The 26,390-nt window shown below is 49.0% G+C and overlaps 2 protein-coding genes across 3 annotated transcripts; both read right to left on the bottom strand.

Moving 5' to 3' along the window:
* Positions 1 to 1,268: 1,268 nt before the first annotated feature.
* On the bottom strand, positions 1,269 to 7,971 carry Guca1b (guanylate cyclase activator 1B). Its single transcript, XM_021150072.2, has 4 exons — positions 7,765 to 7,971; positions 4,271 to 4,420; positions 2,492 to 2,612; positions 1,269 to 1,646 (listed from the first exon to the last, which is right to left on the bottom strand). The coding sequence occupies exons 1-4, from the start codon at positions 7,969 to 7,971 to the stop codon at positions 1,519 to 1,521; spliced, it is 606 nt and encodes a 201-aa protein (XP_021005731.1). The 3' UTR covers positions 1,269 to 1,518.
* Positions 7,972 to 15,079: 7,108 nt separating this feature from the next.
* Positions 15,080 to 24,564, bottom strand: Mrps10 (mitochondrial ribosomal protein S10). 2 transcript variants are annotated; one of them, XM_021149212.2, is made up of 7 exons: positions 24,499 to 24,564; positions 21,220 to 21,284; positions 21,065 to 21,137; positions 18,641 to 18,777; positions 17,679 to 17,787; positions 15,787 to 15,876; positions 15,080 to 15,439 (listed from the first exon to the last, which is right to left on the bottom strand). In XM_021149212.2, exons 1-7 carry the CDS (start codon positions 24,544 to 24,546, stop codon positions 15,356 to 15,358), a joined length of 606 nt encoding a protein of 201 aa, XP_021004871.1. In that variant the 5' UTR covers positions 24,547 to 24,564; the 3' UTR covers positions 15,080 to 15,355. The 2 variants fall into 2 exon arrangements, with proteins under 2 accessions (XP_021004871.1, XP_021004872.1); XM_021149213.2 differs by having other exon boundaries at positions 21,065 to 21,134.
* Positions 24,565 to 26,390: the final 1,826 nt, after the last annotated feature.

The raw sequence follows: 26,390 nt of genomic DNA, 5'->3' as shown, positions 1-26,390 counted from the left end.
GGCCAGCCCCTAAGCTATTTATTACGAGATCTTTATAGCAACATACTACAAACTACAAAACTCCAAAAGGCTGAGAGACAGCTCTCCGGTAAGGGCACTGGTTGTTCTAGCAGAGGACCTGGGCTTGATTCCCAGCACCCACATGGTAGGTAGTTCACAAATATCTGTAACTCCAGTGCCACAGGACTGGCCTCGGGTGGACAGTGCACACACATGGTACATAGACACACGCAGGCAAAACACCCATACACATGAAATAAAAATAAAGCAAAACGCACTTCAAGTTCACACTGGGCACAGTGGTGCACATATGTTATACAAGCACCCAGGGGATGGGCACAGTCACGCACTCAGCACTCAGGAAGTTGAGGCAGGAGGATTGCCATGGGTTTCAAGCTGACCTGGGCTTCTGAAACTGACTCAATTGTCCCACAACATGAAAACATACAGCCCTTCTCCCATGCAATGATCTCAGGGCTCCGGAGCCCGAGGCAGGAGTTCTGCTAGCCTGGGCTATGCGGTGAGCTCCAGGCTAGCCTCAGCTACAGTTGTGGGGCCTTGCTCCAACAAGCAAACAAACTTCACCTCCAGACAATAAGTTAGTTGACTGTATTTTAATGTGAAATCTATATCTATTCAAGGTAACACCAACAATCCACCAGGCTCCAGATAGAATTGCTAAGTGTGACACTGGTCCTACTTCCTGTCCTCTGAGGTGCCTTCCCCAGCTGCACAGATGGAAAGAGGCAGAGAAAGGCAGAGAGGTTCCCTGGTAGCCTAACTTCTATATTGGGTGCATGAAGGACGTTTGCGTGATAACCTGGAAGTTGTCTAGTCGACCCGCAGGAGGTTAGGGAGTCCAACAGCTGTCGGAGGCCAAGTTTGGCCTGGGACTTAAATGCCAAGTTATCCCAGAGATGCAGAGAAGACATCTCCGTCCTTGAGGAGGCATGGAAATGGTAGCAGGCTCACACTAGAGACTGGATGAGAAGAAGGAACTGGGGAGCAACACCGAGCAGACCTGAAACATCCCCCTCTAAGCCCGCCAGGCCTCTAAGGGTGGAAGATCACGGAGGTAGCCCTCCCCTTTGTCATCCTCGGTGAGGACACCCTGGGATGCTCAGGTTGGTTGGACTCCTTAAGATCCTTCCCCATCCTTGCTTTCTTTCCAGACTGCGTTCTACCAGCCTTTGCTCCGCCCCTCGCCGTCCCCATTTCCTCTGAGAACCTCTGAAGATTAGTAGGATCCCTACATCTCCCAGTTAAAGCCCAGTTCTCCCAGGAGCAGCTGTGGAGCAGAGTAACGTCGGGACCCCTACAATGCTAGTGAATCCTGAAGAATAGACTGACTGAACCCCACTTCAGATCCAGCAGCCATTGCTTGGCCCCTTGTGGAAGTTCACACCAACTGGGAACAGGCTTCAGCCAACAAGACCTCCTGCTTGCTATGTTGTAAACTCCGGGGACCCTGGAGGAGTCTTAGAGGGGAGCGTGGGCCCCTGAAGGGTCCCTGGGCTCTCAGAACATGGCGCTTCTCCGCCTCTGCTGCGTGATCCAGCCGCTCGGGTTGATATCCATTTGAAGCATCTTCATTACCCACTTATCGCGACGGGCGCCCTCGATGAACTCGGTCAGAGACAGCTGGCCTGGGCGAGGGTGGGAGAGACAGAGGCAGAGGACAGGAGGGTGGGAGAGACGGCCATGAGGACAGGTCTATGGGGGAGGGCCTCCTCTCCTGCAAACCAGACTGCAGCCTGGGGTTCTATGTAGCTTGCCAGTTCTCTAAAGCAGCCTCTTGCCACTCGTGTGCGTGTGCGTGTGCGTGTGTGTGTGTGTGTGTGTGTGTGTGTGCATGCTCACCACAGGGACTGACCTGCAGTGGTTGGGTTCTTCCCTTCAATCACTTGAGTAGCATGGATTTAATTCAGGCCATTAGGCTTGGTGACAAATGCCTTTATCCACAGAAGCACATCTCTGGTCACTTTTTATCTTTTTTAAAAAAAAAACATACTTGGATCTGAAGAGATGGCTCAAGGGTTAAAAGTCCTGGCTGCCCTTGCAGAGGACCCAGGTTCAAATCCCAGCACCCACATAGTGGATCCCAACTGTAACTCCAGTTGTAGGGGATCTGAGACTCTTTTCTGGCCTCTGTGGGCATGGCATACACTTGCGACATAGACATATGTGCAGGCCAAAACAAAAAACAAAACAAAACCCAAAACAAAACAAAACAAAACTGCCCATTAACTTAAAATGAGAAAGGATTAGTTTAGTTTCGTTTGCATGCCCAGCCTTCACCAGCCAATCTCGGAAGTGCTCTTACAAATGTGCGCGCGGGTGTTTTTGGCTCCCTTGCTATTCATGCCATCCTTCTCCAGCCGGTTCACAGTCACGTGTATCAGTAGCAGGGACATGGTGGTTGGGGTGGGGGGCTTTTGGGAGGCATATCACACAGACAGGGCAGTTTCCCGGCAGACTGCATCTCTCTTACCATCTCCATTCTCGTCCACCAGGAGGAAGATCCTGTCCACCACCTCCTCAGGCGTGAGCAGCTGGCCCTGGTGTTCCAGATCCAGCTCCGCTCGGCACGCTTTCTTCAGCTTGTAAATCGCCTGCCAGAGAGAAAGAGCTGGGTTCCTCTGACAGACTCTCAGGAACCCGTGTCCCTTAGTGCCGCCACCCAGCACTGGCCTCTGGGACGAGCATCTTAGTGACACAGCACCCGGCTGTGCTGGTCCATTTGGCTAGCTAGAGTCAACCAGGGTGGGAGAACCTCAATTGAGAAAAATGCTTCCGGTAGGCAAGTTATTCAGCATTTTCATTAGATGGAAGTGGGAGGGCCCAGTCCACTTGAAGGAATCAAAGGGCTTTAGGATGAGAGACCCTTCACTAATGAATCAGTTACAAAGTGGAGGGGCTGGAGAGATGACTCAATGGTTAAGAACACTGGCTGCTTCCCCAGAGGCCCCGGGCTGGATTGTTAGGCCCCACATGGTGGCTAACAGCTCCATCACTCCAGTCCTGGGAGACCTGACCCCTCCTCTGGCTCCTGAGGGCACGACACACTCATGGTGCCACATCGCCCGTTCAGGAAAACCATCGATACACATAAAACAGTAGAACATAGGTTGCTTAAAAAAAAATAAACCCACAAATCCACACTACACATGCCCCTCCATCCCATGAAAAGAACCAGTTTTGAGTTTTCCTGTCTTTTCCTGTCCTCAGCTTGGTAGGACTGAGTGCTGCTTAGATGTTCAGTCAGTGCCTGGGAGGTGGGTTTTAGAACCAACTAAGCTCAAAACGGTTCTGGTGGAACGAACAGCTTAGGCTTAACCCACTAATGGACATAAAACCTGAGCAGGCTGTGGAAGGTAGATCGTAGAAGCTTAAGAAGATGGGGTCTCTAGATGGTGGGTGTCTGTGATGGGTGTGGCTTGGCCTGGCTGCTTCCTGGCTGCCTCTCCCATCACTTGCTCTGGTCACCATGGTATTTGCCCATGGTGATGGGCAAGAGAAGGCAAGAGTGAAACACAACGGGGCCAAACGCATCCTGCCTGCTCAAACTTCTTCCTTCAAACACTGCCGCCACAGCGGTGAGAATTTTGACCCACAATTGTTCTCTCCAGCACTTGTTTGCTTCCCGCATGTGACAGAGTCTCACTATGGAGGTAAAGGCTGGCCTGCAGCCCCTTGTAGAGGACACCCTGGGCTTGACCAGTGATCTTCAAGATCACTCACAGCCAGCTTTCCTTTCTACCTTCTTGGTTTCTTGTTTTTTGTTGTTGTTTTTTTGGTTTTTTTTGAGACAGGGTTTCTCTGTATAGCCCTGGCTGTCCTGGAACTCACTTTGTAGACCAGACTGGCCACAAACTCAGAAATCCGCCTGCCTCTGCCTCCTGAGTGCTGGGATTAAAGGCGTGCGCCACTACGCCCGGCTGGTTTTGGTTTTTTGAGACATGGTTTCTCCGTGTAACATCTCTGGCTGTCCTGGAACTTGCTTTGTAGATCAGAGTGGCCTTGAACTCACAGAGATCCCTCTGCCTCTGCCTTCCAAGTGCTGGGATTAAAGGCTTGCCACTGCTGGGATTAAAGGCTTGAGCCACCACTGCTCTGCTAGCTGGGCCTTCTTGACGCCCATAGATAACACACCATGAGTGATTCCCAAGCCGGTGCCAGGCAGCTCCCTGTTGAGCAGGCCACCTTCAGGCATAACCCCAGGAATGAGAGACGGATGGGATGGGGTGGCAGTCCACAGACAGACACTGACCTCCACAATGTCCAGGAGTTCCAGGCGGTCGATGCAGCCATTGCGGTCCTTGTCATAGATCTTGAAGGTCCACTTGAGCTTGTGTTCCAGGCTGCCCCTCAGCACAAGGTTCAGGGCTGCCACATACTCCAGGAAGTCAATGGTGTTGTCCTGCATTGAGTGTGTTTGCTGTGAGCCCCCCACCCTGATTCCCAGCCTTACCTCCCCAGAGTGCAGGTTGAACCTTATTGACACTGTGTCCCCCAGACTCAAGTGTTCCCTTTCCCTGAAATACCTGGGGACCTTTGTGTCTTTGGACACACTGTTCCCACCCCTGGAGCCCCCGCAGCTGAGATGGCCACCAGGACTGGGAGATCTGTTCATCATTGGTCCAGAGTTTCTTATAATATCTTATCTGGCCTAATTATATATTCTTAGAGTATCCTCTCTCAACGTAATTAAGTTTCCACAATGACCCCAGCTTTGCGAGGCGCATTCTGACATCACTCCTTCTAGGAGCAGCACCTGCCTGGTGCCCAGAGGTCAGAAGAGGGCACTGGATCACCTGAAGCTGGAATGGATGGGAGCCACCTTGTTGTTGCTGGTATTCAAATCTGGGTCCGCTGAATCTTGAGCCATCTCTCCAGCCCCCATCTTCTTAAAAAACAAAACAAAACAAAACAAAAAAAAAACAAAAACAACCTCCCCGCCCCCATTCCTAGGCTACTGTCAGGAAGGGTATTGCAAGGAAGAGTGGAGGCGGAGATAGATGGAGGCAGGGGCAATCTCAAGTTTTAGACCAGACTTAAGACCCTGTCTCAAAACAAGCATGGGCTGGGGAGATGACTCAGCAGTAACAGCACTGGCTCTTGCAGAGAACCTAGGCTCAATTCCCAGCACCCACAGGGCACCTCACAACTGTCTGTAGCCCCTGTTCCAGGGATCTGACATCTTCAGACTTACATATAAGCAAGTAAAACATCCATGTACATTAAAGAAAAGAAAAAAAAATGCAGGTGTGAACATCTGACCTCGGGCGAATCGGCTTCCTTTCTTGGATTGGATGAAGCAGGATCTGTCTGCGCTGGGCTCACACTAGCCACGCTGTCCAGAGGCTGCACAGCATTGTGGGTCACACCCAGATGACCCCAGTTTTCTCGTCATTTAATTTAATTTAGACAAAAATTGATGACACCACTCCCTCGTGAGGTTCCTACAGCCTTGAGGAGAAGAGGAGGGGGTGGATCTGGGAGGTTTGGAGTTGGCTCTGTGCCCTGTGTCTCATGACTGGGGTCCCACTGACATGGCTGATCCCTCCATCAAGTGGCATTCACACTGAGTCGGTGTGGCACAAGCTCTTCTGCACCAAGGGTCACCATCCTCAAGTTACCCATGTATCCCCTCAATTCAGAGAGCAATTTATATTTTGTTTCAGGGGCATCAGGTGTGGTGTTCCCTGTATTTAATCCCAGTACTCAGGAGGCTGAGGCAGGTGGAACTCTGAGTTCAAAGTCAGCCTGGTCTACATGGTGAGTTCCAGGTTAGCCAGGACTAGATAGGAAAACCCTGTCTCAAATAATACTAATTCTAATACTAATTCTAATAATCAGGCTACTGAAATGGCTCAGTGGTTAAGAGCACTGACTGCTCTTCCGGAGGTCATGAGTTCAAATCCCAGCAACCACATGGCGGCTCACAACCATCCGTAATGAGAAACAAATAAAGAACCTATGGGGCTGGTGTGAATGGGCCCAGAGCAAGAGGGAGAAAAGGAAGGGGAAAAATTCAACATAACACAATACCATGAAAAGGACTGCAGGACACTGGCCCAGACAACCTCTTAAATGAGGCCCTTTTCCCCATATAATCCCTTTTTTCTTATTTTTATTTTATTTTATTTTATGTGTGCAACTGTTTTGCCTGCACACATGTGTACCACGAGTGTGCCTGGTACCTGTGGAGGTCAGAAGTGGACTCTGAATGCCCTGGAACTGGATTACAGATGGCCATGAGCCGTCATGTGAGTGTTGGCAGCAAGTGCTCTTAACCACTGAGCCATGCCGTCAGCCCCTGAATGAAAATACTTCTCTGAAGCAAAGCTCAAGTCTAAGAGACTTGAATACAGATTTTACGCCCTAGGATTAAGAGAGAAGCAAGTTACTTGGGAAGACAGTGAGAGACGCTGAGAACAGGGACCTGGGCTTCTCAAAGGCATTGCCATGAGTTAGGAATGGGGAGGTGGCTCTGTCCACTAGACGCTGGCCATGCCAGTGTGAAGACCCAAGTTCCTTCCCTAGCTCCTACATCAAAGGCTGGGTGTGGGGATGCAGGGTGCAGGGCTGGAGGCTCAGCAGTTAGGGCAGGTGCTTAATTCTCTTCTCAGCACCTCTGCGGGCAGTTCATAACCACCTGTCAGCTCCAGTTTCATGGGAACCACTGCCCTCTTGTGGGCTCCTCAGACACTGCATGCACATGCACACACCTATATATGATTTAAAATCATTGCAAACACTGTCTGTAGTGGCACCTACTTACTGTTTGTCTCTGTGCTGAGAGAACAGACACAGGAGGGGTTTGGGGCTCCCTGGCCAGCCAGCTTACCGTAGTTGGTGAGCTCTAGGTAATAAGATGGTGTCACACAAACAGGCTGGCTGCGCCCTAGGGACTGACACCTGAGGTCAATCTCTGGTCTTCGTATGCACACAAGTGTACCCCTCCATTCGTGAAGGATGCATGCGCTCTCTCTCTCTCTCTCTCTCTCACACACACACACACACATACAAACACACACACACAATTATTATCTGTGCATTAAGTAATTCAGTGCCTTTTGGCTGCCGGTGCCATTGGAAGGCATTTGATCTGTGCAATTCCCCATGACTTAAAGCATAGAGACGGCTCAGTTAATTAAGAGTACTTACTGGTCTATCTGAGGACTGGTGTTTGGAACCCACCCACATTGGGTAGCTTGAAAATATGTGTAACTAGCTCTGACGTATCTGATGCCCCCTTCTGGCCTCCATGGGTACCTATACAACTTCACACACACACACACACTGTCAGCTATCCCTTACATATATTTTTTTAAAAAAGTTGAAAGTGTTTTTGCAACTATCCACTCTCCTACCAGTCAAGTGAAGCCCCTGCCAGCATCCCCCAGAGGGAAGAGCAGAGCAGCCGCCATCTTAAGGATCCTGGCAAGGTGTTCTTGATCTGAGATTAGAAAGTTTTGGGATCTCTCTCTCCCTTGCACTGAGAGCAGCAGAGGTTCTATTGGGTTTGTAAAAGCATGTCCTTTTGCTGCAGAGCCTTGGCCTAAAAAGCCCAGAGAAAACCCAGACTGTGTGCCAGTGACCTTTGGCCCTCAGGAAGATGTGTGGAGCCAGTAAGAAGGGAGGGAACGAATGATGGAGGGCGGGGGGGGGGGCAGGAGGGATGGAGAGGAGGGCAGCTGAGCGGAACTGTAGTCTCACTGAACGGGTGGGTCACAGGTCCTCCCCTGCTGGGCTCCTTACCCCATTCTTGTCGAAGGCTCGGAACATGCCCTCTACATACTGGGTGGCCTCCTCATTGCCCGTGACCTTGAAGAAGCGCTTGAACTCGTGCATGAAGAGCGTCCCACTGGGACACTCCACGACAAACTTCTTGTACCACTCCTGCAACTCCGCCACATCCATCTCCCCCGACGCCTCCGCCTCTTCCCAGCTCAGCTGCTGCCCCATCTCCGCTTTTAGAAAGAGACGGAGCCAGGCCCCCGTACCTCCTCCAAGTCCTCCGCTGACCTTAGGCTCCTCTCTCCTTGGTCTGAGCAGCCCTTTCACTGTCTCGGGGAAACTGAACTTGATTGGTTGGGAAGGGACCTCCAGAAGGGAGGGGCAGACCCCGGGCAGCTTAGCGGTGTAAAGACAATTAGGAGATTCCTGGGGAGGTCTGACCTCCAGAGAGCTAAGCTTCCTTTCTGCCTCGCCCCTCCACAGGTCCAGTGAGAGGCAGGCTATGAGGGTAAGAGCCTGGGTGGGGGTGGGGTGGGGGCAGGGTTCTTGGTCTACCAGTGTCTGCAGCTCCCTTACAGACCACGCTTGAATCTTGAAGGACAGATGCGTCTCTCCAGCCCTTCTCTCCGTGATCGCTCCCATCCACTCCCGAGCACTAACCCGCGGGCAGGACCCAGGAGTGGTCCACAGTGTCCGCAAGGGCTCTGATACTAAAGGCCACACGACCTTGCTTTAGCAGCGGTTACACATTCACTAGGTTGACCAAGCACATAGTTAATTACATGCTGAATCAAGTACATATTCGTTGCTCATGACTATAATGCCAGCACTGGAGAAGCAGAAGGGTCTCGAGTTCAAAACCACTCTGGGCTGCCCTGTTGACATAGGGGGACACTCCCACCCCCACCGCATCAATAACAAAATCAACCAAAGTAGATATTTATGCTATCTTTTAGATTTTATTTTTTTGAGACAGGTTCTCACGTTGCAGTTCTGGCTGGCCTTGAACTCACTATGTAGACCAAAATGGCCTTGAACTCACAGAGATCTACCTGTCGTCTCTAACTCTCAAATGCTGGGTGCTGGGATTAAAGGTGTTTCCTACCATGCTTGGCTAGATCTTATTTCTATTTTATGTAAAGAAGTGTGTGTGTGTGTGTATGTATATACACATATATACATATACACATACATATATATGCATATATATATATATATATACATATACACACATATGTGTGTGTGTGTATGCATCACATGTGTGCAGTGCTCATAGAGGCCAGAAGAGGTTGGCAGGTCCCCCAGACTGGAGTTAATTCATGTGGGTGCTGGAAACTGAATCTGGGTATTCTGCAAGAACAACAAGTGTTTTTTAATTACTGAGCCATCTTTCCAACATTTGTGCTTATTTTATTTTTTAAAAAATATTGTTTTTACTATTTTAAAAATGTGTGTGTGTGTGTGGGGGGGTGAGGGTTGTGCTCATGAGTGCAGTGCCCACTGGGGCCAGAAGAGGGCGGTAGATCTCTTGGAGCTGGAGTCATAGGCAATTGTGAGCCACCTAACACGTGTGCTCATATTGGAACTCAGGTCCTCTACAAGAGCAGAACAAGCTCCTAACCACTGAGCCATACCTCCAGCCCATTAGAACCTATGTTGGTTTTTAAGCCGTGTGAGGTAGTGCACACTTGTGAGCCTGTCCTTGGGATGGATGCTCATTGTGGAATTGGAGAGCAGCTACTCAGGCCTGACCTCATGGCTCAGTGATCTCTGTCACCTGACACCCTGATTCCTTTGAATCTTACCATTAGTCTCCAGGTAAGGCCTCTACCTCCACTGTAATCCTTCCCAGGACTAGACACTTTTTTCTCCCATGTCCCACATTTCTCTGGGCCTGAGGTCTGGGCTGGTGCTTTCCTTGTGCCCCACTGTTGTCTGCAATGGCCCCTGTCCCCCCCCCCAAACCACCTGCCCCAAGGCTGGAGAAGATGGCTCAGTAGTTAAGAGTCCTTTCTACTCTTCTGGAGAGACTGAGTTGGGTTCCCTGTAGCCACACTGAACAGTTTACAACTAACTGCCTGTGATTCCAGTTTCAGGGGCTCCAATGCCTCTTCTGGCTTCTGCAGGCACCTGATGTACATACCACCAAACACACACACCTAAGTAAAAATGAGGAAGAACGTAAATGTCTGTCCCTTTGAAGCCATGTCTTGCTGTTTTACTTTTTTCCCTCTCTGTCCTTCAACAGGGATGTCCCTGTCTCAGGCAGCATTTCCATGACTGCCAAGTGAATGACTGGCCCTGCCCATGCCAACTCACGGGCCCTTGGCTTCCTCGGTTGTTTTTTGTTTGCTTAGCTAATTATTTTGTGTCTGTGTGAGTACAGGCACACATGTACACAGCATGTGCACGTAGAGGTCAGAGGGCATTTGCAGGAGTTGTCTGTTCCCTTTACCTCGTTGACTTAAGGGCTCTCTTATTTCTGCTGTTCTGTTTCCTATCCCTGTGAACTTCTAGAAGACTCTCCTGTCTTCCCATCTCCTAGTGCCGGGAAAGCAGATACATACCACCGTAGCCAGCCTGAACTCAGAACATCAGGTTTGTGCCAACCAGCCCTTTTGCCTACTGAGCCACCTTTCTGCCCTCTACCCACTTAGCTCTAAAGAGTGTGGCCACCATCCCATTCACCCATGGTCCCAACAGTAGCTGTCTCTGGGAATTTGTTACGCATGGAACTTCTCAAGCGTCCACTCCCAGTAAGCTGGCTCAGGAAGCTCGGGTGGAGCCTAGCACTGTTCCAGAAAGCCCTGCCAGGCTCCCAAACACCCTGCAGTGTGAAAGCACGGAGCTCCCCCATGCTCCTCCAACTGTCTGAACCAGTTCTCTCCTGCCTCCTCCCCTTCACTCACACTACTTCCATCAATCCAGTGATCCCCCAACCCATGATGCTTGCAACCTGTCGCTCCGCGTGCTTCTCCTCTGTCATCTGGCTCATTTCCTTCTTCTGATGCAGGCTCAGCACTCTGGGTGCTTCTCCCCTGGGGCTCAGTCCTCTCTGTCTGTCTCTCTCTATATATAACCTTGTCTCTCTCTGTCTCTCTTTCTGTCTCTCTCTATATATAACCCTCACCTGGCCAGGTGGGCCTTCACTGAAGCTGTCTCCTCCCTATGGGCTATACAACCCTCCACCCCCCCAAGCAAGCAGGGTTGACTGGAGAGAGTAGAGGTCCTAAATTCAATTAAATTCAATTCCCAACAACCAGATGAAGGCTCACAACTATCTGCAGTTACAGTGTGTACTCAGATACATAAATAAAGAAATCTTTTTTTTTTTAAGTAATTGTAAGAAGAAGAGAATTGTATGTAGGTCGATAATCCCAGCCACTTAGGAGGCACGCACAGAAAAGTATATCCTGGAGGCCTAAGTGAGAGAGAGAGAGAGAGAGAGAAAGAACAGGCTTAACTTGGCAGTGAGCTCTTCCTAGCCTGTACGAGGGTCCTGGGTTCAATCTCCAGTATCCAGGAGGAAGGGAGAGTTCTATGAATGAAACACAACTTGTAGTCTCTGACCGAGAAACCTCAAATTGGTTGGGTTTTCAAGTGGGCCAGCTGCCCATAACCTGCCCTATAAATAACGCTGACCTACTGAGGCATAAATATATCGCTTTAAAGAGGATTAAGAACCCATAGTGGGGAAGCATTGCTTGAGGTGTGTAACAATAGTAAGGGCTTATGGAGCTAAGCATGGAACAGGGCACCCCCTTCCCCCCCACCCCCCAGAGCCCTGGGGATTGCAGCAGCCAGCTGCACACGTGCACGCAGATGCTGAGCACACTGCCCCAGCCAGGCCTAGATGAAGCCTTGTTATCAGTTTGCACGCTGCTGTCCTGCCTTGCTGAGGCCCAAACGCGGTGATGTCCCCTCCCTCTGGGCTGTGCCAGCAGTGGGCCCACCAGAGCCATGTGTGTTCTGCGCTCCCTTTGTCATTGTTCATCCTTAGGATGCTTCTCCCAGTCAAGGAAAAGGAATTGAAAGAAGGGAGCAGGGAAGAAGGTTTGAATATACAGAAATGAGTTCTTCAAAGCTCTGTAAAAATAAAGTTAGGTTTTATATATGAGTATGTATATGTCCACGCCACTGCACGTGTGTGGAGGGCAGAGGACAACTTTCGGGAGTTCTTTCCTTCCACCAGGGGGTTCCGGGAATTGAACTCAGGCTACCGGGCTTGGTGGCAAGCACCTTTACCTGCTGAGCCATCCTGCTGACCCAACAGAGTAGGGGTTTCCTTATTTTGTTTTTAAGACAAGGTCTTACTTTGCAGCTGAGGCTGTGTGTGTGTGTGTGTGTGTGTGTGTGTGTGTATACAACTGAGTGCAGAGGTCAGAACAAACTGGTGTATTTCCAGTTTCAGGAAACACACTCAAGTCAGGTTGAAGTGGCCAGTGTCTTTACTTGCTGAGACACCTTCCTGCTCCCTGTCCCCCACCCATCGTTTGTCTTTTGAGGCAGGGTCTCTCGGTGCAGACCTGGCTGCCTTGGAACTCACTAAGATGGGATAGGCTGCCTCTGCCTCTCCTGTGCTGAGATTAAAGACATGCAAGACAATGCTCGGCTTACAGCCTCCTTTTGTGAGACAGTTAACTGTAGCTCAGGCTAACTCAGACATACAGCAGTCCTCTTGCCCCAACCTCTCCAGTGCTGGGTTTACAGGTATGAACCCCCCACACTTGGCTCAGAGCCCTTTTAGGTCCTAGGTTTGCCCCTGCCACTCACCTGAACTTAAAACCACCATTTCTTGGCCCCAGATTTATCTTTCAACTTAGTAAGAGCAGATCCAGTGTTTCAAGCCTCAGCTCTCTGTCCTACGAGTTAATGACGCATCTGCGGTCTTGTAAGGAGTAAATCAGATAGCATGTGTATGACACCCCCTGGGAGAGACACGGCACGCCGTAGTGTCTATTGTGGGCATGCTACACATGTTCCATCTGAAGCTAGCTTCCCAGCCATGCTCCAGGCTCGTCTCTCCCTGTCTTCTGGGTGGTTCTTAACACAGCATACAAACATTGAATCACTGCCCTGGAGGCACCGTTGCCATTGGATGTCTATGTGAGCTGCTTTATCTACACCTTAACAGGTAGGTGGTTCCCCACATCCCAGTCAAGCCTAATCCCTGCTGTGGCAGGGTTAGGTATTTTGTCAAGGCTAGCCTTGAACTGTTGACAATCCTCCTGCCTCAGCTTTTAACTATGGCTTGATTATCTGTCACTCCTTTTGAAAGGACAGAAATGTAGCACAGGACTAGCTTAATCTTAGCAGATCTGTAGGTAAACCAGAACTTTAAACAAACTCAGCATGATCATGATTAATATGGAAAAGTATGCCTCACACAAGAGAAACCAACCGCGCACTGGAGGACCACACCCTGACAAAACCACCTTACCTCCTACCTCCTCTCACAACAGGCTAAACCAGGAAAGCTTTATGGAGCCTGAAGGCTCACACCTGGCATCCCAGCTCTTCTGGGGGTGAGGCAGGACTACAAGTTCAAGGCCAGTCTGAGTTAATGGTGTGACCCTGTCTTTTTTTTTTTTTTTTTATCGAGACAGGTTTTCTCTGTGTAGCCTTGGCTGTCCTGGAACTCACTCTGTAGACCAGGCTGGCCTCGAACTCAGAAATCAGCCTGCCTCTACCTCCCGAGTGCTGGGATTAAAGGTGTGCGCCACCATGCCCGGGATGAGCCTGTCTTAAAGGGATGGTTTGGCAGGTGGGCTCATACTGCTGTCAGAGAACTGTCTTCTACTCCCAGCACCACACCAAGCAGTCCACACCAGCTTCAAGAGACATGACACCTTCGGCCTCATGCACATACCCATGCATAGATACAGAATTAAAAACAAACCTTTAGCCAGTGGTGGCGCACGCCTTTAATCCCAGCACTTGGGAGGCAGAGGCAGGCGAATTTCTGAGTTCGAGGCCAGCCTGGTCTACAGAGTGAGTTCCAGGACAGCCAGGGCTACACAGAGAAACCCTGTCTCGAAAAGGAAAAAACAAAAACAAACAAACCTTTAAGAGAGATAGGTTTTGCTGTGTGTGCAGTGATGTCTTTATCTGACAATGAGGTTTTAAAAATTCACTTGTACTCACAGTGTTCGGGCATGCACAGGCCACAGGACAACTTCGGGGTGGTCCTTTCTTCCCACTGTGTGGGTTCTGGGGGTGCACTCGTGTGTCTGGCTTTGTGAGAGCAGGCCACTGGCTTAAGTTTTCCCTGCATAAATGGCTAACCTAAGTATTTATCTGGAAACAACTGGGAATGGACGTCCATCCGCTGACGTGGTTTCTATCAGTCCCGGGTGGTGAGCCACTGACTTTATTGTTTATAAAAGAAAAAGCCCTCAAATCTTATGTGTGGGTCTAGCCATTCTAGAATCACACCTTTTAGATAAAAGTGAGTCAGACTGCTGCTTTGCTAGACCCAGCATTAGCCCTGCTCCTGTCTGACCAGCTAGGTCCTAATCTTTAGTGAGGCTCACTCCTGGGGTAAGTATGCTGAGACATACTTTGTGAATGACAGCCAACTCCTGAGCAAGAGGCTGCAGACAGAGCTGTGATTCTTCTCATGGTAATGACAGCCTAGCACATGAGCAGTATGCACTCAGAGCACTGACACCGATGTCAGGCCAGGCAAGTCTGTGTAGGGGACAGAGAAGTGAAGGAAACCACACAAGACACAGGCCTTCTCAGACTGTAAGAAACAGCGAGAAACCGAAGGGAAAACACTTACCTGAGCCCACAATCTGTGAAGCCGCTGCTTCTATTTAATCCCAGGGGTTCACCACGGTTCTCAGAGCAGAGCACTGAATCAAAGCTGGGTGGATGAATGAATTCACAGGACAGACAGATGATGCCTAAGTGCTTGGGAGCAGAGACCCACTGCAGTGGCCATGGGCAGTGGCCGCATGGGGCTCTGGGTTACAGGAGTTGTGTGTGTGTCACGGTGCACGGTCAGTTTCTGAAGCAGTGCTGACATCAGGCCATGTGCTGACCGTCACCCCTGGCAGTGTATGCTGGGTACACAGGGGCAAAGGCCACATTTGCAGCGCCCAGCGTTCATTTAACCACAGGTGTTTGGGGAACTTGAAAATACAAATGTGCCTGAGAAAGGCACCGCTCATTTTTTGTTGAATGAACAAGTCAACATTTGAAATGAGCACAAACCAGCCAGGCATGGTGGACACACTTTTAATCCAGCATTTGGGAGGCAGAGGCTGGTAGATCTCCATGAGTTCCAGAAATAAAAATGAATGGATGGATGGATAAATAAATAAGAACAAAATAGAATTAGCACAGGCTAACAAGAAGTCAGCAGCGCTACGCAAATGTTTTAATCTGGTTCTTTTGTTTGGGTTATGCAGAAGTTTGCTAACGTTTGTTCAAATGGGGACACAAGCATCCTCTGGTATAGAGAACAGATACAGTGGTGCCTGGCTGCCCAGGGGTGAGGCCCCAGCCGAGCAAGGGCAGGCGGCCCTGACTGCCCTCAGGGGGGCGCTCTCCATGGAACACATGCTCAGGCCCGATCCTGGCACAGCCGCCGTCCCGGCCCTGAGGCTTACGACTTGCTCTCTTCTTTCTCCTCGGGAGCTGTTTCCCACATCGGCTCCTTGATGTGTTCTGGCAACTGCTGTATCTGCGTCTACAACCAGAAACAAAGCAACCTGGACGCAGGGCTGACTTTGAAATGAACTCTGCCTAGGACCTGATCTACTGACCTGTCACACCCCCTGCTTCTCTCACCCCCTCACCTCAGAGGGCTTTCGAGGAGAGAAGGAGAATAAAGGCCAGTGTGTAAGCTGTCTGATCCCCAGTGACCTCCAAGTGAGACCATGTCCCCAAGTCTCAACAACTATTAGGGAGACTTCTAAGGTGGCTCAGTGAGAACTTGGGTGGTGAGGTGGGCTTACCTCTGTCCTCCACAGCCAGGACAAGCCTAGAGAGTAAAGAACCCAGCTAGTCCTCAGGAGGCAGGGATTCGAGCCATACCTTTGTCACTTCCATGGCCACCCCTTCAGGCAAGTTTCGCTGGATATATTCCAGGTAGACACTGGCTGTGCTTCCGGTCAAATGTTTTAACTAAAACAGAAAATGAACATGTCTCGCCACAGCACCAGATCACAGATCTCTGAGGTTCTTTTGTCCCTTCCAAGTGATGAAGCCTGTTCTTCTAAGAAATCTTACAGATTTTCCTTTTCAAATGTGCAGGAGGGCTGGAGAGATGGCTCCGTGGTTATGAGTCTTGGCTACTCCCGCAGAGGGAGTATTCAGTTCCTGGCACCCACACAATGCCTCACAACTGCCTCTAACTTCAATTCCAGTGCATCCAATTCCCTCTTCTGACCTCTACTGGTTGTAGGCATACATGTGGGGCAGGGTCCAACAAACTGCTCAGTGCCTCAGAGGTAAGGCCCGGCCCCTCACCCCTGACAGCCATGTGCTCACGCTACAGAGAGAGCTGGCCAACACAGCGGTCCTCCACATCCCCACATGGGTTGTGGCATGTGCCCCATCTATAACCACAAGTAAATACATGGTTTTTTGTCAAGACAGGGCTTCTCTGGGTAGCCCTGACTGTCATGGAACTTATTCTTTAGACCAGGCTGGCCTCAAACTCAAGAGATCCACCTGCCTCTGCCTTCTGACTGCTGGGATTAAAGACATCCCTCACTACTGCCCAACACAAATAAATAAATGTTAAAAAGTACAGATCCCAACTGAACTTGATGTGGGGTGTCGAGTTCAGCCAGCACACCCCATGCCTGTACCAGCTTTCCACATGCATGCACATGCTTGTCTTAGTGACAGCTGACAATTACTCTGAACTATTTCAAGCAAGCCACAAAATCTCATTTCACTTCCCACGGGTCTCAGGAAGTGGGATTATTCCCATTTTATAAATAATGAGATGGGCACATGTCACACAGGCAATAAGTACCAAGACCTGAAGTTCTGCACTGTCATTCTGACCCCAGAATGCAAACTTGAATAATGATAATGGTGACCCAGGTAGACGAATAAACAATCCACAGTCAATGTTTGCAAGCCCCATGCTGAGTATCACTGTGAGGGAAAATCCAGTCAGCTTGCGGACGTGATTGTCCACTCTGCTTTAAATTAAAAAGAAATATATATGCATATGGGTGTTTTGCCTGCAAGTATGTCTGTGCCCCACACTCAAGCATCTGGTGTTCTTGGCAGCCAGAGAAGACACTGGACCCCCTGGAGTTGGAGTTATGGATGATGGCTGAGCGCCAGCATGTGGGTACTGGGACTTGAACTCAGGTCCTCTGGAAGAGCAGCCAGTGCTTTAACCACTGACCCTCTCCTCTGGTCCTTTGCTTTGTCTGAGACAGGGTCACCATACATAGAGCCTTCTGCCCTTGTCTCCCGAGTGCTGGGATGACAGGTGTCCTCTATCACCTCTGCCTACAACTGTGCCATCTATATCTACTTTGCTTTTTATTTTTTTGAGACTCAGCCCGGAGTACTACTAAACTCACTCTGCCAAGGATGACCCTGAATCTCTGATCCTCCTGCCTCCACCTCCTAAGTGCTGGTGTAAGCCACTGTGCTTGCTTGGGTGAACTGCTGAAATATTCACTCGAACTTTTGAAATGTGAGCAACAGCCCCCTCAGTGCTGTTTCCTGTGCCATGCTGTCCATGCTGAGCTGTTTCCAAGCCCACACAGGTAAAGGATGGCTGTGCATCGGCTCTTCTTACTGGACAGCTTTCACAAGAATAAGAGCCTCCTTCTAGCCCCCTGGTAGGCATGGGTCGGCTGAATGGGAGCTGACTGGGCCCATGGTAGAGTGACGTCATGCTGCAAGCTAATGATGTTGGATGTTCCACAGATGTAGGACAGGCAGATGACACCCACCTCCAAACATCTGTAGAGTGTCCTCATCTCATACTGGACTCTGTGCTTCTTGAAGATGTGCACCGACTTGAGAAGAGTGAAGCGCTCTATTTTCCTTGGCGGCTCGTGTCTGAATTAGTGGAGAGAACTGATGCTCAGCGGGGCTCCACCTGAGTCACTATATGAAAGCATCCTAACACAGCTCCGCAGGTCAGACTCGCTCAATTACAGGCACTAACTGCCATTTAGTCATTTCCATGTGTCAAGCCTCATCTCTAACAGCTGCTTTCACAAAACTCAGGCCAACATAAATACTGTGGATAGCAAGAAGCACATTTTCCCACACCCAAACAAGCAGAGCCATGCAAGAATGTGCACACACACACACCTGACACCCTCCAGCCCCTCCCTCGTGTACCCATATGTCAGTTATAAAGACTAGCAATGGTGATGAACTTGAGAGTAATATCTGCTGTTGCAGGGTAATTTACGGATAGACTGGCAAAGCCTCGGATGAGTCCTGTTCAGCACAGGAGGAGTGGGCGGGTGCCACGAGGCAGTGACTTGGGTGCTGCATGAAGCTCCCACTGTGCAGCTTGCAGGGAGGTGGTGTTGCTCAGGGTGGCTGGACAGAGTGGTGGCGTTAGCCAATGGACCATCGTGTGCGAACAGTGCCTCAGAGCCTCCCTGTCTCACAGAGATCCCAGACAGGAGGCTTCCTGGGCTTGCTTACTTACTTATGTCAGTGCGATTTCTAGGAAGGGTTTCTTTATGTTTCTTGTTCTAGTACCTGACAATTCTAGCAGACAGGAAGTGACACTACTTGTCAGGATTACACAGGGCAGGTTTAACTCCCCCCACCCCGCCCCCCGAGATTCTCCTACTTTACAAGCTCAGACCTCCCTGGGATCCCAGGCAGCAGGCAGGTTCCTGCTCATCACACACGGCAGACACCAGGTCAGATTAGGAAAGGTCATACTCACACTTTAATAGAAAGGCCAAGTTCTTTAGCAGCGAGCATGGCAAAGTACTCATAACTGTCTAGCACAGCCTTGTCATGGGCTTTCACTAAGATGGACAGGCGTTTGTACAACGTGTCTGGCTCATCGGAAGTGGTTATCTAAGATAAAAAAGACAAAGTTTTGGTTTCGGTTCTTGTAATATTTACATCCAGCAAATTTAACATATTGTCGTTTGAATGACTTCAGAGTTCACTAATAAGTGAGAAAGCTGACAGGCTTGCCTCCCAGTGCCACACAGATCTGCAAATGACCTTCCATACCCACGAGAGTCTACTGAGGCTCACATAACCTTCAAGGTCACCAAAAAATCATGATGGAGGTTCCAACTCAATTATGACTGAGCCCCAGATTTCCAGCGAGCAGGGTCTCAGGGTCTGTTACCAAGTGGCCGAGCTAGAAGGCCAGAACTGAGAAGCTTGCACTGGTGGCTGCACAGTGACAACTGTGGGAGTCCCTGCTCCTTCGGGCACTCAGGTTTAAGGTAATATGCTTGTGCTAAAACTCTTGCATTTCTACAAGGAAAATCTATGAAGACACAAATTAAAGTGCTTATAAATCATTAAACACTGCTATACAACTGTTAAACACTGTAATTGTTATACAAAGCCCAGCTAGCTCTACTCATCCCTTTTATTAGGAATGTACTCATGTATGGTTGGCCTGTCTTCACACAGAAATTACTCATGTCTAATTAAAACATTATGACACTGGCTGGACCTCCACACCAATGCTAAAGGCCTTAGAAATAATGGGCTTGGCATGTCTGACTTCTTCCACGAAGAATTATCTTCATCTCATTCACCATTAGGCTGGGAAAGCTTACTACTAACCCAGTGAGTCAGGGGAAGGTACTTCACCCCTGAGAAGAGAGCCACTTAGTAACCCGGAAGACAGACATCTGCTCTCAATTACACCAAATAAGATGGTTGGAAAGACAGGACTGACCGATCTTTACATCAGAGTTGGGACACAGAGAGGATGCCGGGCCTACAGGGTGTTCTATTCCATCTTGTAGGGCTTGCTTACTTATTTAAACTTTTGTGGTGTTTAGGGAGTGCTAGGTAAAAACTCTACTGAGCTAGCCTTAAGATCCTCCATTAGGTTTAAAGTTATTGTGAATTTGCAACAAATCTTAAAAGATTTCTGAAGATGTCTTCTGAGATCACTATCATTTTAGCTTGGAATAGACATCTATCACAAGGTCTGATTTCCTAGAAGTCCTTAAGTGGCCAGAATAAGTAGTAAAGAGACTGTGTGTGTGTGTGTGTACACATACATGTGCATGCACCATAGAATGCGGGTGAGTCTGAGGACAACTTCTCTGCTTCTACAATGTGGGTTCTGGGACATGACCTCAGGCCGGGTACCTGCTGAGCCACCTTTCTGGTTATCTATCTTACTATTAAGAATGGATCATTTTAATTGTGTTTGTCCATATGCGTGCTATGGCATACACAAGGAGGTCAGAGGACACTGTGTTTACCATGTGGGTCCTGAGGACTGAAGCCAGGATGGCAGCCTTGGTGCTACCTGCTGAGCCATCTCACTGGCCAGACCATATGTTATGAAACAGGGTCTCACCCTGAGCCCAGAGCTTGAGGATAGACTAGGCTAGACTAGGCTTGCAAACTAAAATGAGAAATGGAAAGATTTAGAATTTTTACAACTTTATTAAGAACTGGGAGCGGTGACCTGTAAGCTTCTCACTTAACATAAGGCAGGAGGCTTAGGAGTTCCAGGTCGTCCTTGGCTATATAGCTAGTTAGAGGCTAGCCTGGGCTAGACAGCATCTTGTCTTAAACTCTACAAGGCCACACAGCTACTTGTGTATTCACCATTTTTGTGCCAATGACCTGCTTCAATGTGAACCAAGAAATGCACAAGCCCAGGCTCAAAATCCACATGGAAAGGCTTGAAAGCCACAGAAAGGTGTGTGTGTGTGTGTCTGTGTGTGTTGGTGTGTGTCTGTGTGTCTGTATCAAGGATTCAGCACTACTAAATATCACACTCCTGAATTATGCTGTGCTAAGAGGAAGAGACTGTTCAGTCCTACATTTATCTAGGGCAATTAATGATTTTATTTAGGACTTTCTTGGATAACATGAAAATTACCCCAGGATCTCCCAGGGACATCACAGTCTGCACTGTGGACTTGCTGGTATTCTATGAAAAAGACGTGTGTGTTTGGGAAATAAGCCTGAGTGAAATAACGAGGAGAAGAGTGACATTATTAATGTAATCCCTGTTGTTGTTGTTTGAGATGGGTTGCATGTCACCTAGGCAGGCCTTGAACCTGCTATGTAAATGAGGATCTCCTACCTCCAGCTCCTAAGTGCTGGAGTCACAGGCCTTCCATGCCCTGCCCTGCGCAATGGGGGTACCTACCGTAGGTCTGGTCACATCCTTTGGGACGTCCACATGCAGGTTTGACAGTGGCACCCACTTCATACTGGCACTGCTGAGTGGGGGAAAAGAAGGCTCAGTCCCTGCACAGGGCTCTGGATTCTAGCGTGCTTAAGCAAATGCAGTTGTATACTCACAGCGCGAGGCCACCAGCTCTGGTTGTCCTGTTCTGAGAACCAGTTATAGAGGAATTCCCCAATTCCTAAGAAGGACGGAGGGGACAGGTGTCAGAAGTAAAGTCAGTTCCCAGAGCACAAGTCAGAAGTACGTGGTGCCCAGGAAGGTCTCAATGCCTCACAGGAAGACACTGGGCGTCAAAAACAAAGTGCTGGGCGGTGGTGGCACATGTCACCTTAATCCCAGCACTCAGGAGGCAGAGGCAGAGGCAGAGGCAGCGAATCTCAGTTCGAGGCCAGCCTGGTCTATATAGTGAGTTCCAGGACAGCCAGGACTACACAGGAAAACCCTGTCTTGAAAAACCACAAAGAAAATGAACGAACGAACAAACAAACACACACAAAGTGGAGTGACCTAGGAGCCTGGGTCAGTTCTCAGCACCCACACCAACTGTAACTCCAGTTCCAGAGTGTCTGGTACCCTCTGTCCTCCATGGGCGCCCACATGCATGTGGTGCACAGGATACTGACGTAGATACACACAAAGACACAGAAATTAAAAACAAAACCAGAACCAACTTAGCTAGGCACACTGGCACATGCCTTTGATCTGAGCACTTTGGAGGCGGAGTAGGAAGAGTGACAAGTTCAAGGGCAGCCAGATGTACAGAGGATTTGTTTGTTCCAGAAACAAAACAGAGAACAAAAGTCTTTTAAAATTACATGTGTACATGAGTGACTCTTTGCTTGGCATAAGCACCTTGCTTGTAAATTACCTAAAATACAGCACACACCACGTCCATACCCATCATTAACTACCACACCACAAGCTGCCCTAACACAGCACTGCACAAACCCTTTAAGTGAGCGCCCCCTAGTGGAAAGGAGGCAAATGGTACTGTTCAGATCTCATGGTTTCTTAGCCACCCAGTAATACTTTAAACGGATTGAAAAGTGTGACCTTGAAAGCAGCAAATTAAAATCTTTAAAAATACAACACAGGCGGAAATAACAGGGAGACACAAGTAAAGGAATTCAAACAACTAGTGGGTGCATTTAAAACAGCCTGTCCTTGCTGTAGTGGCGAATGACTGCCTTTAACCCCAGCATTGTGAGGCAGGAGGACCTGTGACCCTGGGGCCAGCTTGCTCTACCCAGCAAGTTCCAGGACAGCCAGGATTCCAATAGAGAACTTGTCTCCAAAGTAAAACCCCAACCAGTCTTGCTTCTGCTTCCTTGCTCTTATGCTGCGCACCAGTCTTCAGCCTTCCTTGGCTTACAAACAAGGACACCAGGCTCAGTGCAGAGTATGCGTGGTCACCCACACACTCAGACAGTAAGCTCTCCTACCTCTGTGACCCGGATGCTAAGATGCATGGCGCTTCCCAGTCACATTATTTCTCTGAAATAGCTTTCACTCCTGGGGTGGGGGTTGCATGAGGCACTACCTGGCCTCCAACTGGAGAGATGGGGAGGCCTTGAGCGCCCACTATGTCTGTCTGCCTTCACCTCCCGAGTGCTGGCTGTGAACCACCGTGTGCAGCTTTGTTTTTTAAGGCCTTGGACATGCACAGATCTGGCTGGAAAAATAAAATTTTTCCCACAAGTGCAAACAACTCTGTCTCAAGCATTCTAATTTTTAAAAACGTCTACATCTGTGTTTCTACATGCATGTACCTGTATGTACAAGAGTGTGGAGGCTAGAAGCTGTTGGGTGTCATTAAGGAAGGATCTCATTGGCCCCAAGTCTCAACTTTTCTTGGCTAGTCTCGAAGGCCAAAAGCTTCAGTGGACCCCCCTGTGACCCCTGGAGCCTCCCCCTTGACAGCCTGGTGCTGGCACCTGAACCCCAGACCTCACGGTTGTGCAGCAAGTGCTCTTAACTACTGCAGCCCCAGCCCCTCAATATTATGGTTGTACCACCTAGTAAAAGATGGCATGCGCAAACTAACGAGAGAAAAGCTGCCTTTGCTGGAAGGCTGCGTCCCAGGTTTACTCTTCATCAAACTTGCTTCTGCTTTGGAAAGCAGGCTTTCTAAAGTGTTAACTAACCTGGGACGATATCGAGGCTGGAGTGATGGCAACCCTAGCAGACGACAGAAGGCTACGAATGGGCTTCAGTGGCAGAACCTTTGTCTGGTGTGAGCAAGGCCCTGGGTTCAATCTGTATTATGAAAAGCAAACCTTTTTCTTTTCTTTTTGAGACACAAGTTCACGGAACTCACTCTGGTTTTGAACTCTATATGGAGCTGAAAGTGATTTGGAACCTTTGATTTTTTTTTTTTTTTTTTTTTTTTCCGAGACAGGGTTTCTCTGTGTAGCCCCTGCTGTCCTGGAACTCACTTTGTAGACCAGGTTGGCCTCGAACNCTCTGCCTCCCGAGTGCTGGGATTAAAGGTGTGCGCCTCTTGCTTTGGCCTCTCAAGGGCTGGTATTACAGGTGTGGGCCACCACCTCTGGGTTACACGCTGCTGTGGGGACGACAGAGTCGACTTTAGACATTAAGCCCTCGAGCAACCAAGCTACAGTCTCAGCTCTTCCTTTTTTAAAATCCGTTTATTTGGGAGGGACAGGGTCTCAATACGCAGGCCAGGTTTTACAAGTAATGCTATCTCAGTGTCAGCCATCTGATCCAGTTCTGAGCATTATTTTCAAAACTACTAAATGACCATTGAGAAGAGTCACAAAGGTTTCAAGACCAAAGTTTGGTTTTTTTGTTTTTAATTTAAATTATTTTTTGTGACAGGATCTCAATACATAGCCTGGCTGTCTTCGAACCCAGAAGTTCGTCCGACTGCCTCCTTTCCCCAGTGTTGTGATTCAAGGCATGCGAACGCCAGGCAAGTTTTCCTTTTTCAAAAGACCCTCTCGAGGGAGATCTGACCCATTCCCCTGACCTGGGGACCCTCGGGTCACCTCCTCAGCTCTGGAGGCGAGCAGGGCGTACCAATAGGGCTGCACCGGGGCTTTATGTGACCCAGCGTTTGCTGGCTCGGCTCCTAAGTATCCGAGACCAGCGTTGTCGTCTCTGAGCTCACGGTTTCCATGACCCTCTCTACCGTGGAGGGAGGGCTCTGAACGCGTTTTCCTCATCCTTCCCGCTCTGACGTCTTACGGTTCTCGCTCCCGTCTTGCCAATTTATGTTGGGTTCCTCGAGAGAAAAAACTGCCCTTTTCTTGTCACTTTCTAATAACTTCCTCCAAAGGAGGACGACTCCGTACGGGCCGGGCAGAGAGTGGCAGCGAGACTCGGCGACGACGGCGCCGTTGGCAGCCGGGACCCCACGCCCACCCCTTTACCTGCTGCAGGCGCCGGCACAGAGCCACACACGCTACGCGCGCCGCCATCTTGGTGCCCTGATCTCCCAGGACCGCTTCCGGGGTCACAGCATTGTTCGCGAACCATAGAGTTCGAAAAGGAAAGAGTGTCTCCTGTGTTCCGGCACTGAAATAACCATAGAGACGGTGCACCTTGAATTTTTTTTTTTTTAATTCTTATTTTAAAATTTCTACTTTCTTATTTATTTACTTATTTATTATTCACTCATTCATTTAAGGTTTTGAGTGGATGCGTCGCTTCCGCCGTCTGGATAAACTCCCAGGTTCTATCTATTCGCTGTCTATCCTAAGATCTTATTTGTCTTGGGTGGTTCTGTTTGCTTAGAGACAAAACAGAAATATTTGGGAAGGAAGTTGCTGCTGCTACTGAGTCCAAATTCTAGCATTTTATCTTATTGCAAAAGGCGTTTCATTCTTAAACTTTGTTCACACCATCGGAATGCCATGCTTGTTAATGGATTTTTCAAAATTGTGTTTTTCAAAATGCCTTCCCATGCAATTTAGCATAATGGAAGCTCCACACTTAGGCGCTCTGGTTTCTATTAAGGTGGGTGACTTGATCAAATTTCTTCCGTACTTTGAACCCTTTTTTTTTTTTCCTTTCCATTTGCCAAGTAGAGATGATAACAAATTATACTTGCAGTAGAGGATTAAATGAGATTAAAATGCTACATGATAAATGTCATCCTGAATTTGTGACATCTCTTCTACATCCTGGGCCTTAAGAGGTTGTTGGGAAAATGAATAAGGGTCAACTTAATGCGAATGAAACAAAGTATATGTCTTAGTAAGAGTTTCTATTGCTGGTACAAAACAACATGATCAAAAAGCAAGCTGGGGAGAAAAGGGTTTATTTGGTTTGCACTTCCAGATCACAGTCCATCACTGGAGGAAGCCAGGACAGGAACTCAAGCAGAGCTGGAATCTGGAGGCAGGAGCTGATGCAGAGGCCATGGAGGGGTCCTGCTTACTGGCTTGCTTCCCGTGGCTTGCTCAATCTGCTTTCTAATAGAACCCAGAACTACCAACCCAGGAATGGCAGCACCCACAGTAGGCTGGGCCCTCCCCCACAGATCAGCAATTGTGAAAATGCCTTACAGTTGGATCGTATGGAGATATGTCTTCAACTGAGGCTCCTTCCTCTCCAGTGACTCCAGCTTGGGTCAAGTTGACACACAAAACTAGCCAATACTGTATCTCCATAAAGCATCATGCCAATGTAAAGCTGGGTCTCCCACAAGCAGGCATTAATTCTTATTTGGCAGGCCAGAGAACTAAGCAAAGGGTAGAATGTCCAGATGGCACAACTGATGAGAGATATATGAGTATGGACCACTTTCCTGCCCCTCAGGCTGGCCTATATGTGACCTCTATATGGAAACAGAATCTTCACTAGTGTGTGGCTGGACTTGGCTATGCCCTACCTGCACAGGCAACCCAGAAGCGTCCTCAGAATTAGCTCTCTCTAAATTGTGACATTCAGGGTGGTCCCTCTCAGCTAGTGATCTGTTCTGACAGTACCCCAACCTTCATCTCTTTGCTACCCCTAGACTTTGCATCCATCTCTCCGTGTGGTACCTTCATGATGGCTCCTCACCCAGCCTCCAGTCCTTCTGGGTGGTCTCAGCTCAGGGAGTCTACTACACCCCTAACTAGGGAATGACTCTCACTTAGGATACCTAATCTTATACTCACAGAAGTAATTGTATCATAATTTTAAGGTGAGGTTCAGAGCCAAGTTGACTTGGCCTACGTCATCTGTTGAGGTCCAGCTGAACACGTAGCCACCTTCACAATCCTAGTTCAAGGACTGTGCTACTCTTTTTTTTTTTTTTTTTTTTTTTTTTTTTTTT

The sequence above is a fragment of the Mus caroli genome, chromosome 17 (genome assembly GCF_900094665.2).
Source record: "Mus caroli chromosome 17, CAROLI_EIJ_v1.1, whole genome shotgun sequence".
Classification (NCBI taxonomy): domain Eukaryota; kingdom Metazoa; phylum Chordata; class Mammalia; order Rodentia; family Muridae; genus Mus; species Mus caroli.
This window is presented reverse-complemented; position numbering and strand designations above follow the sequence as displayed.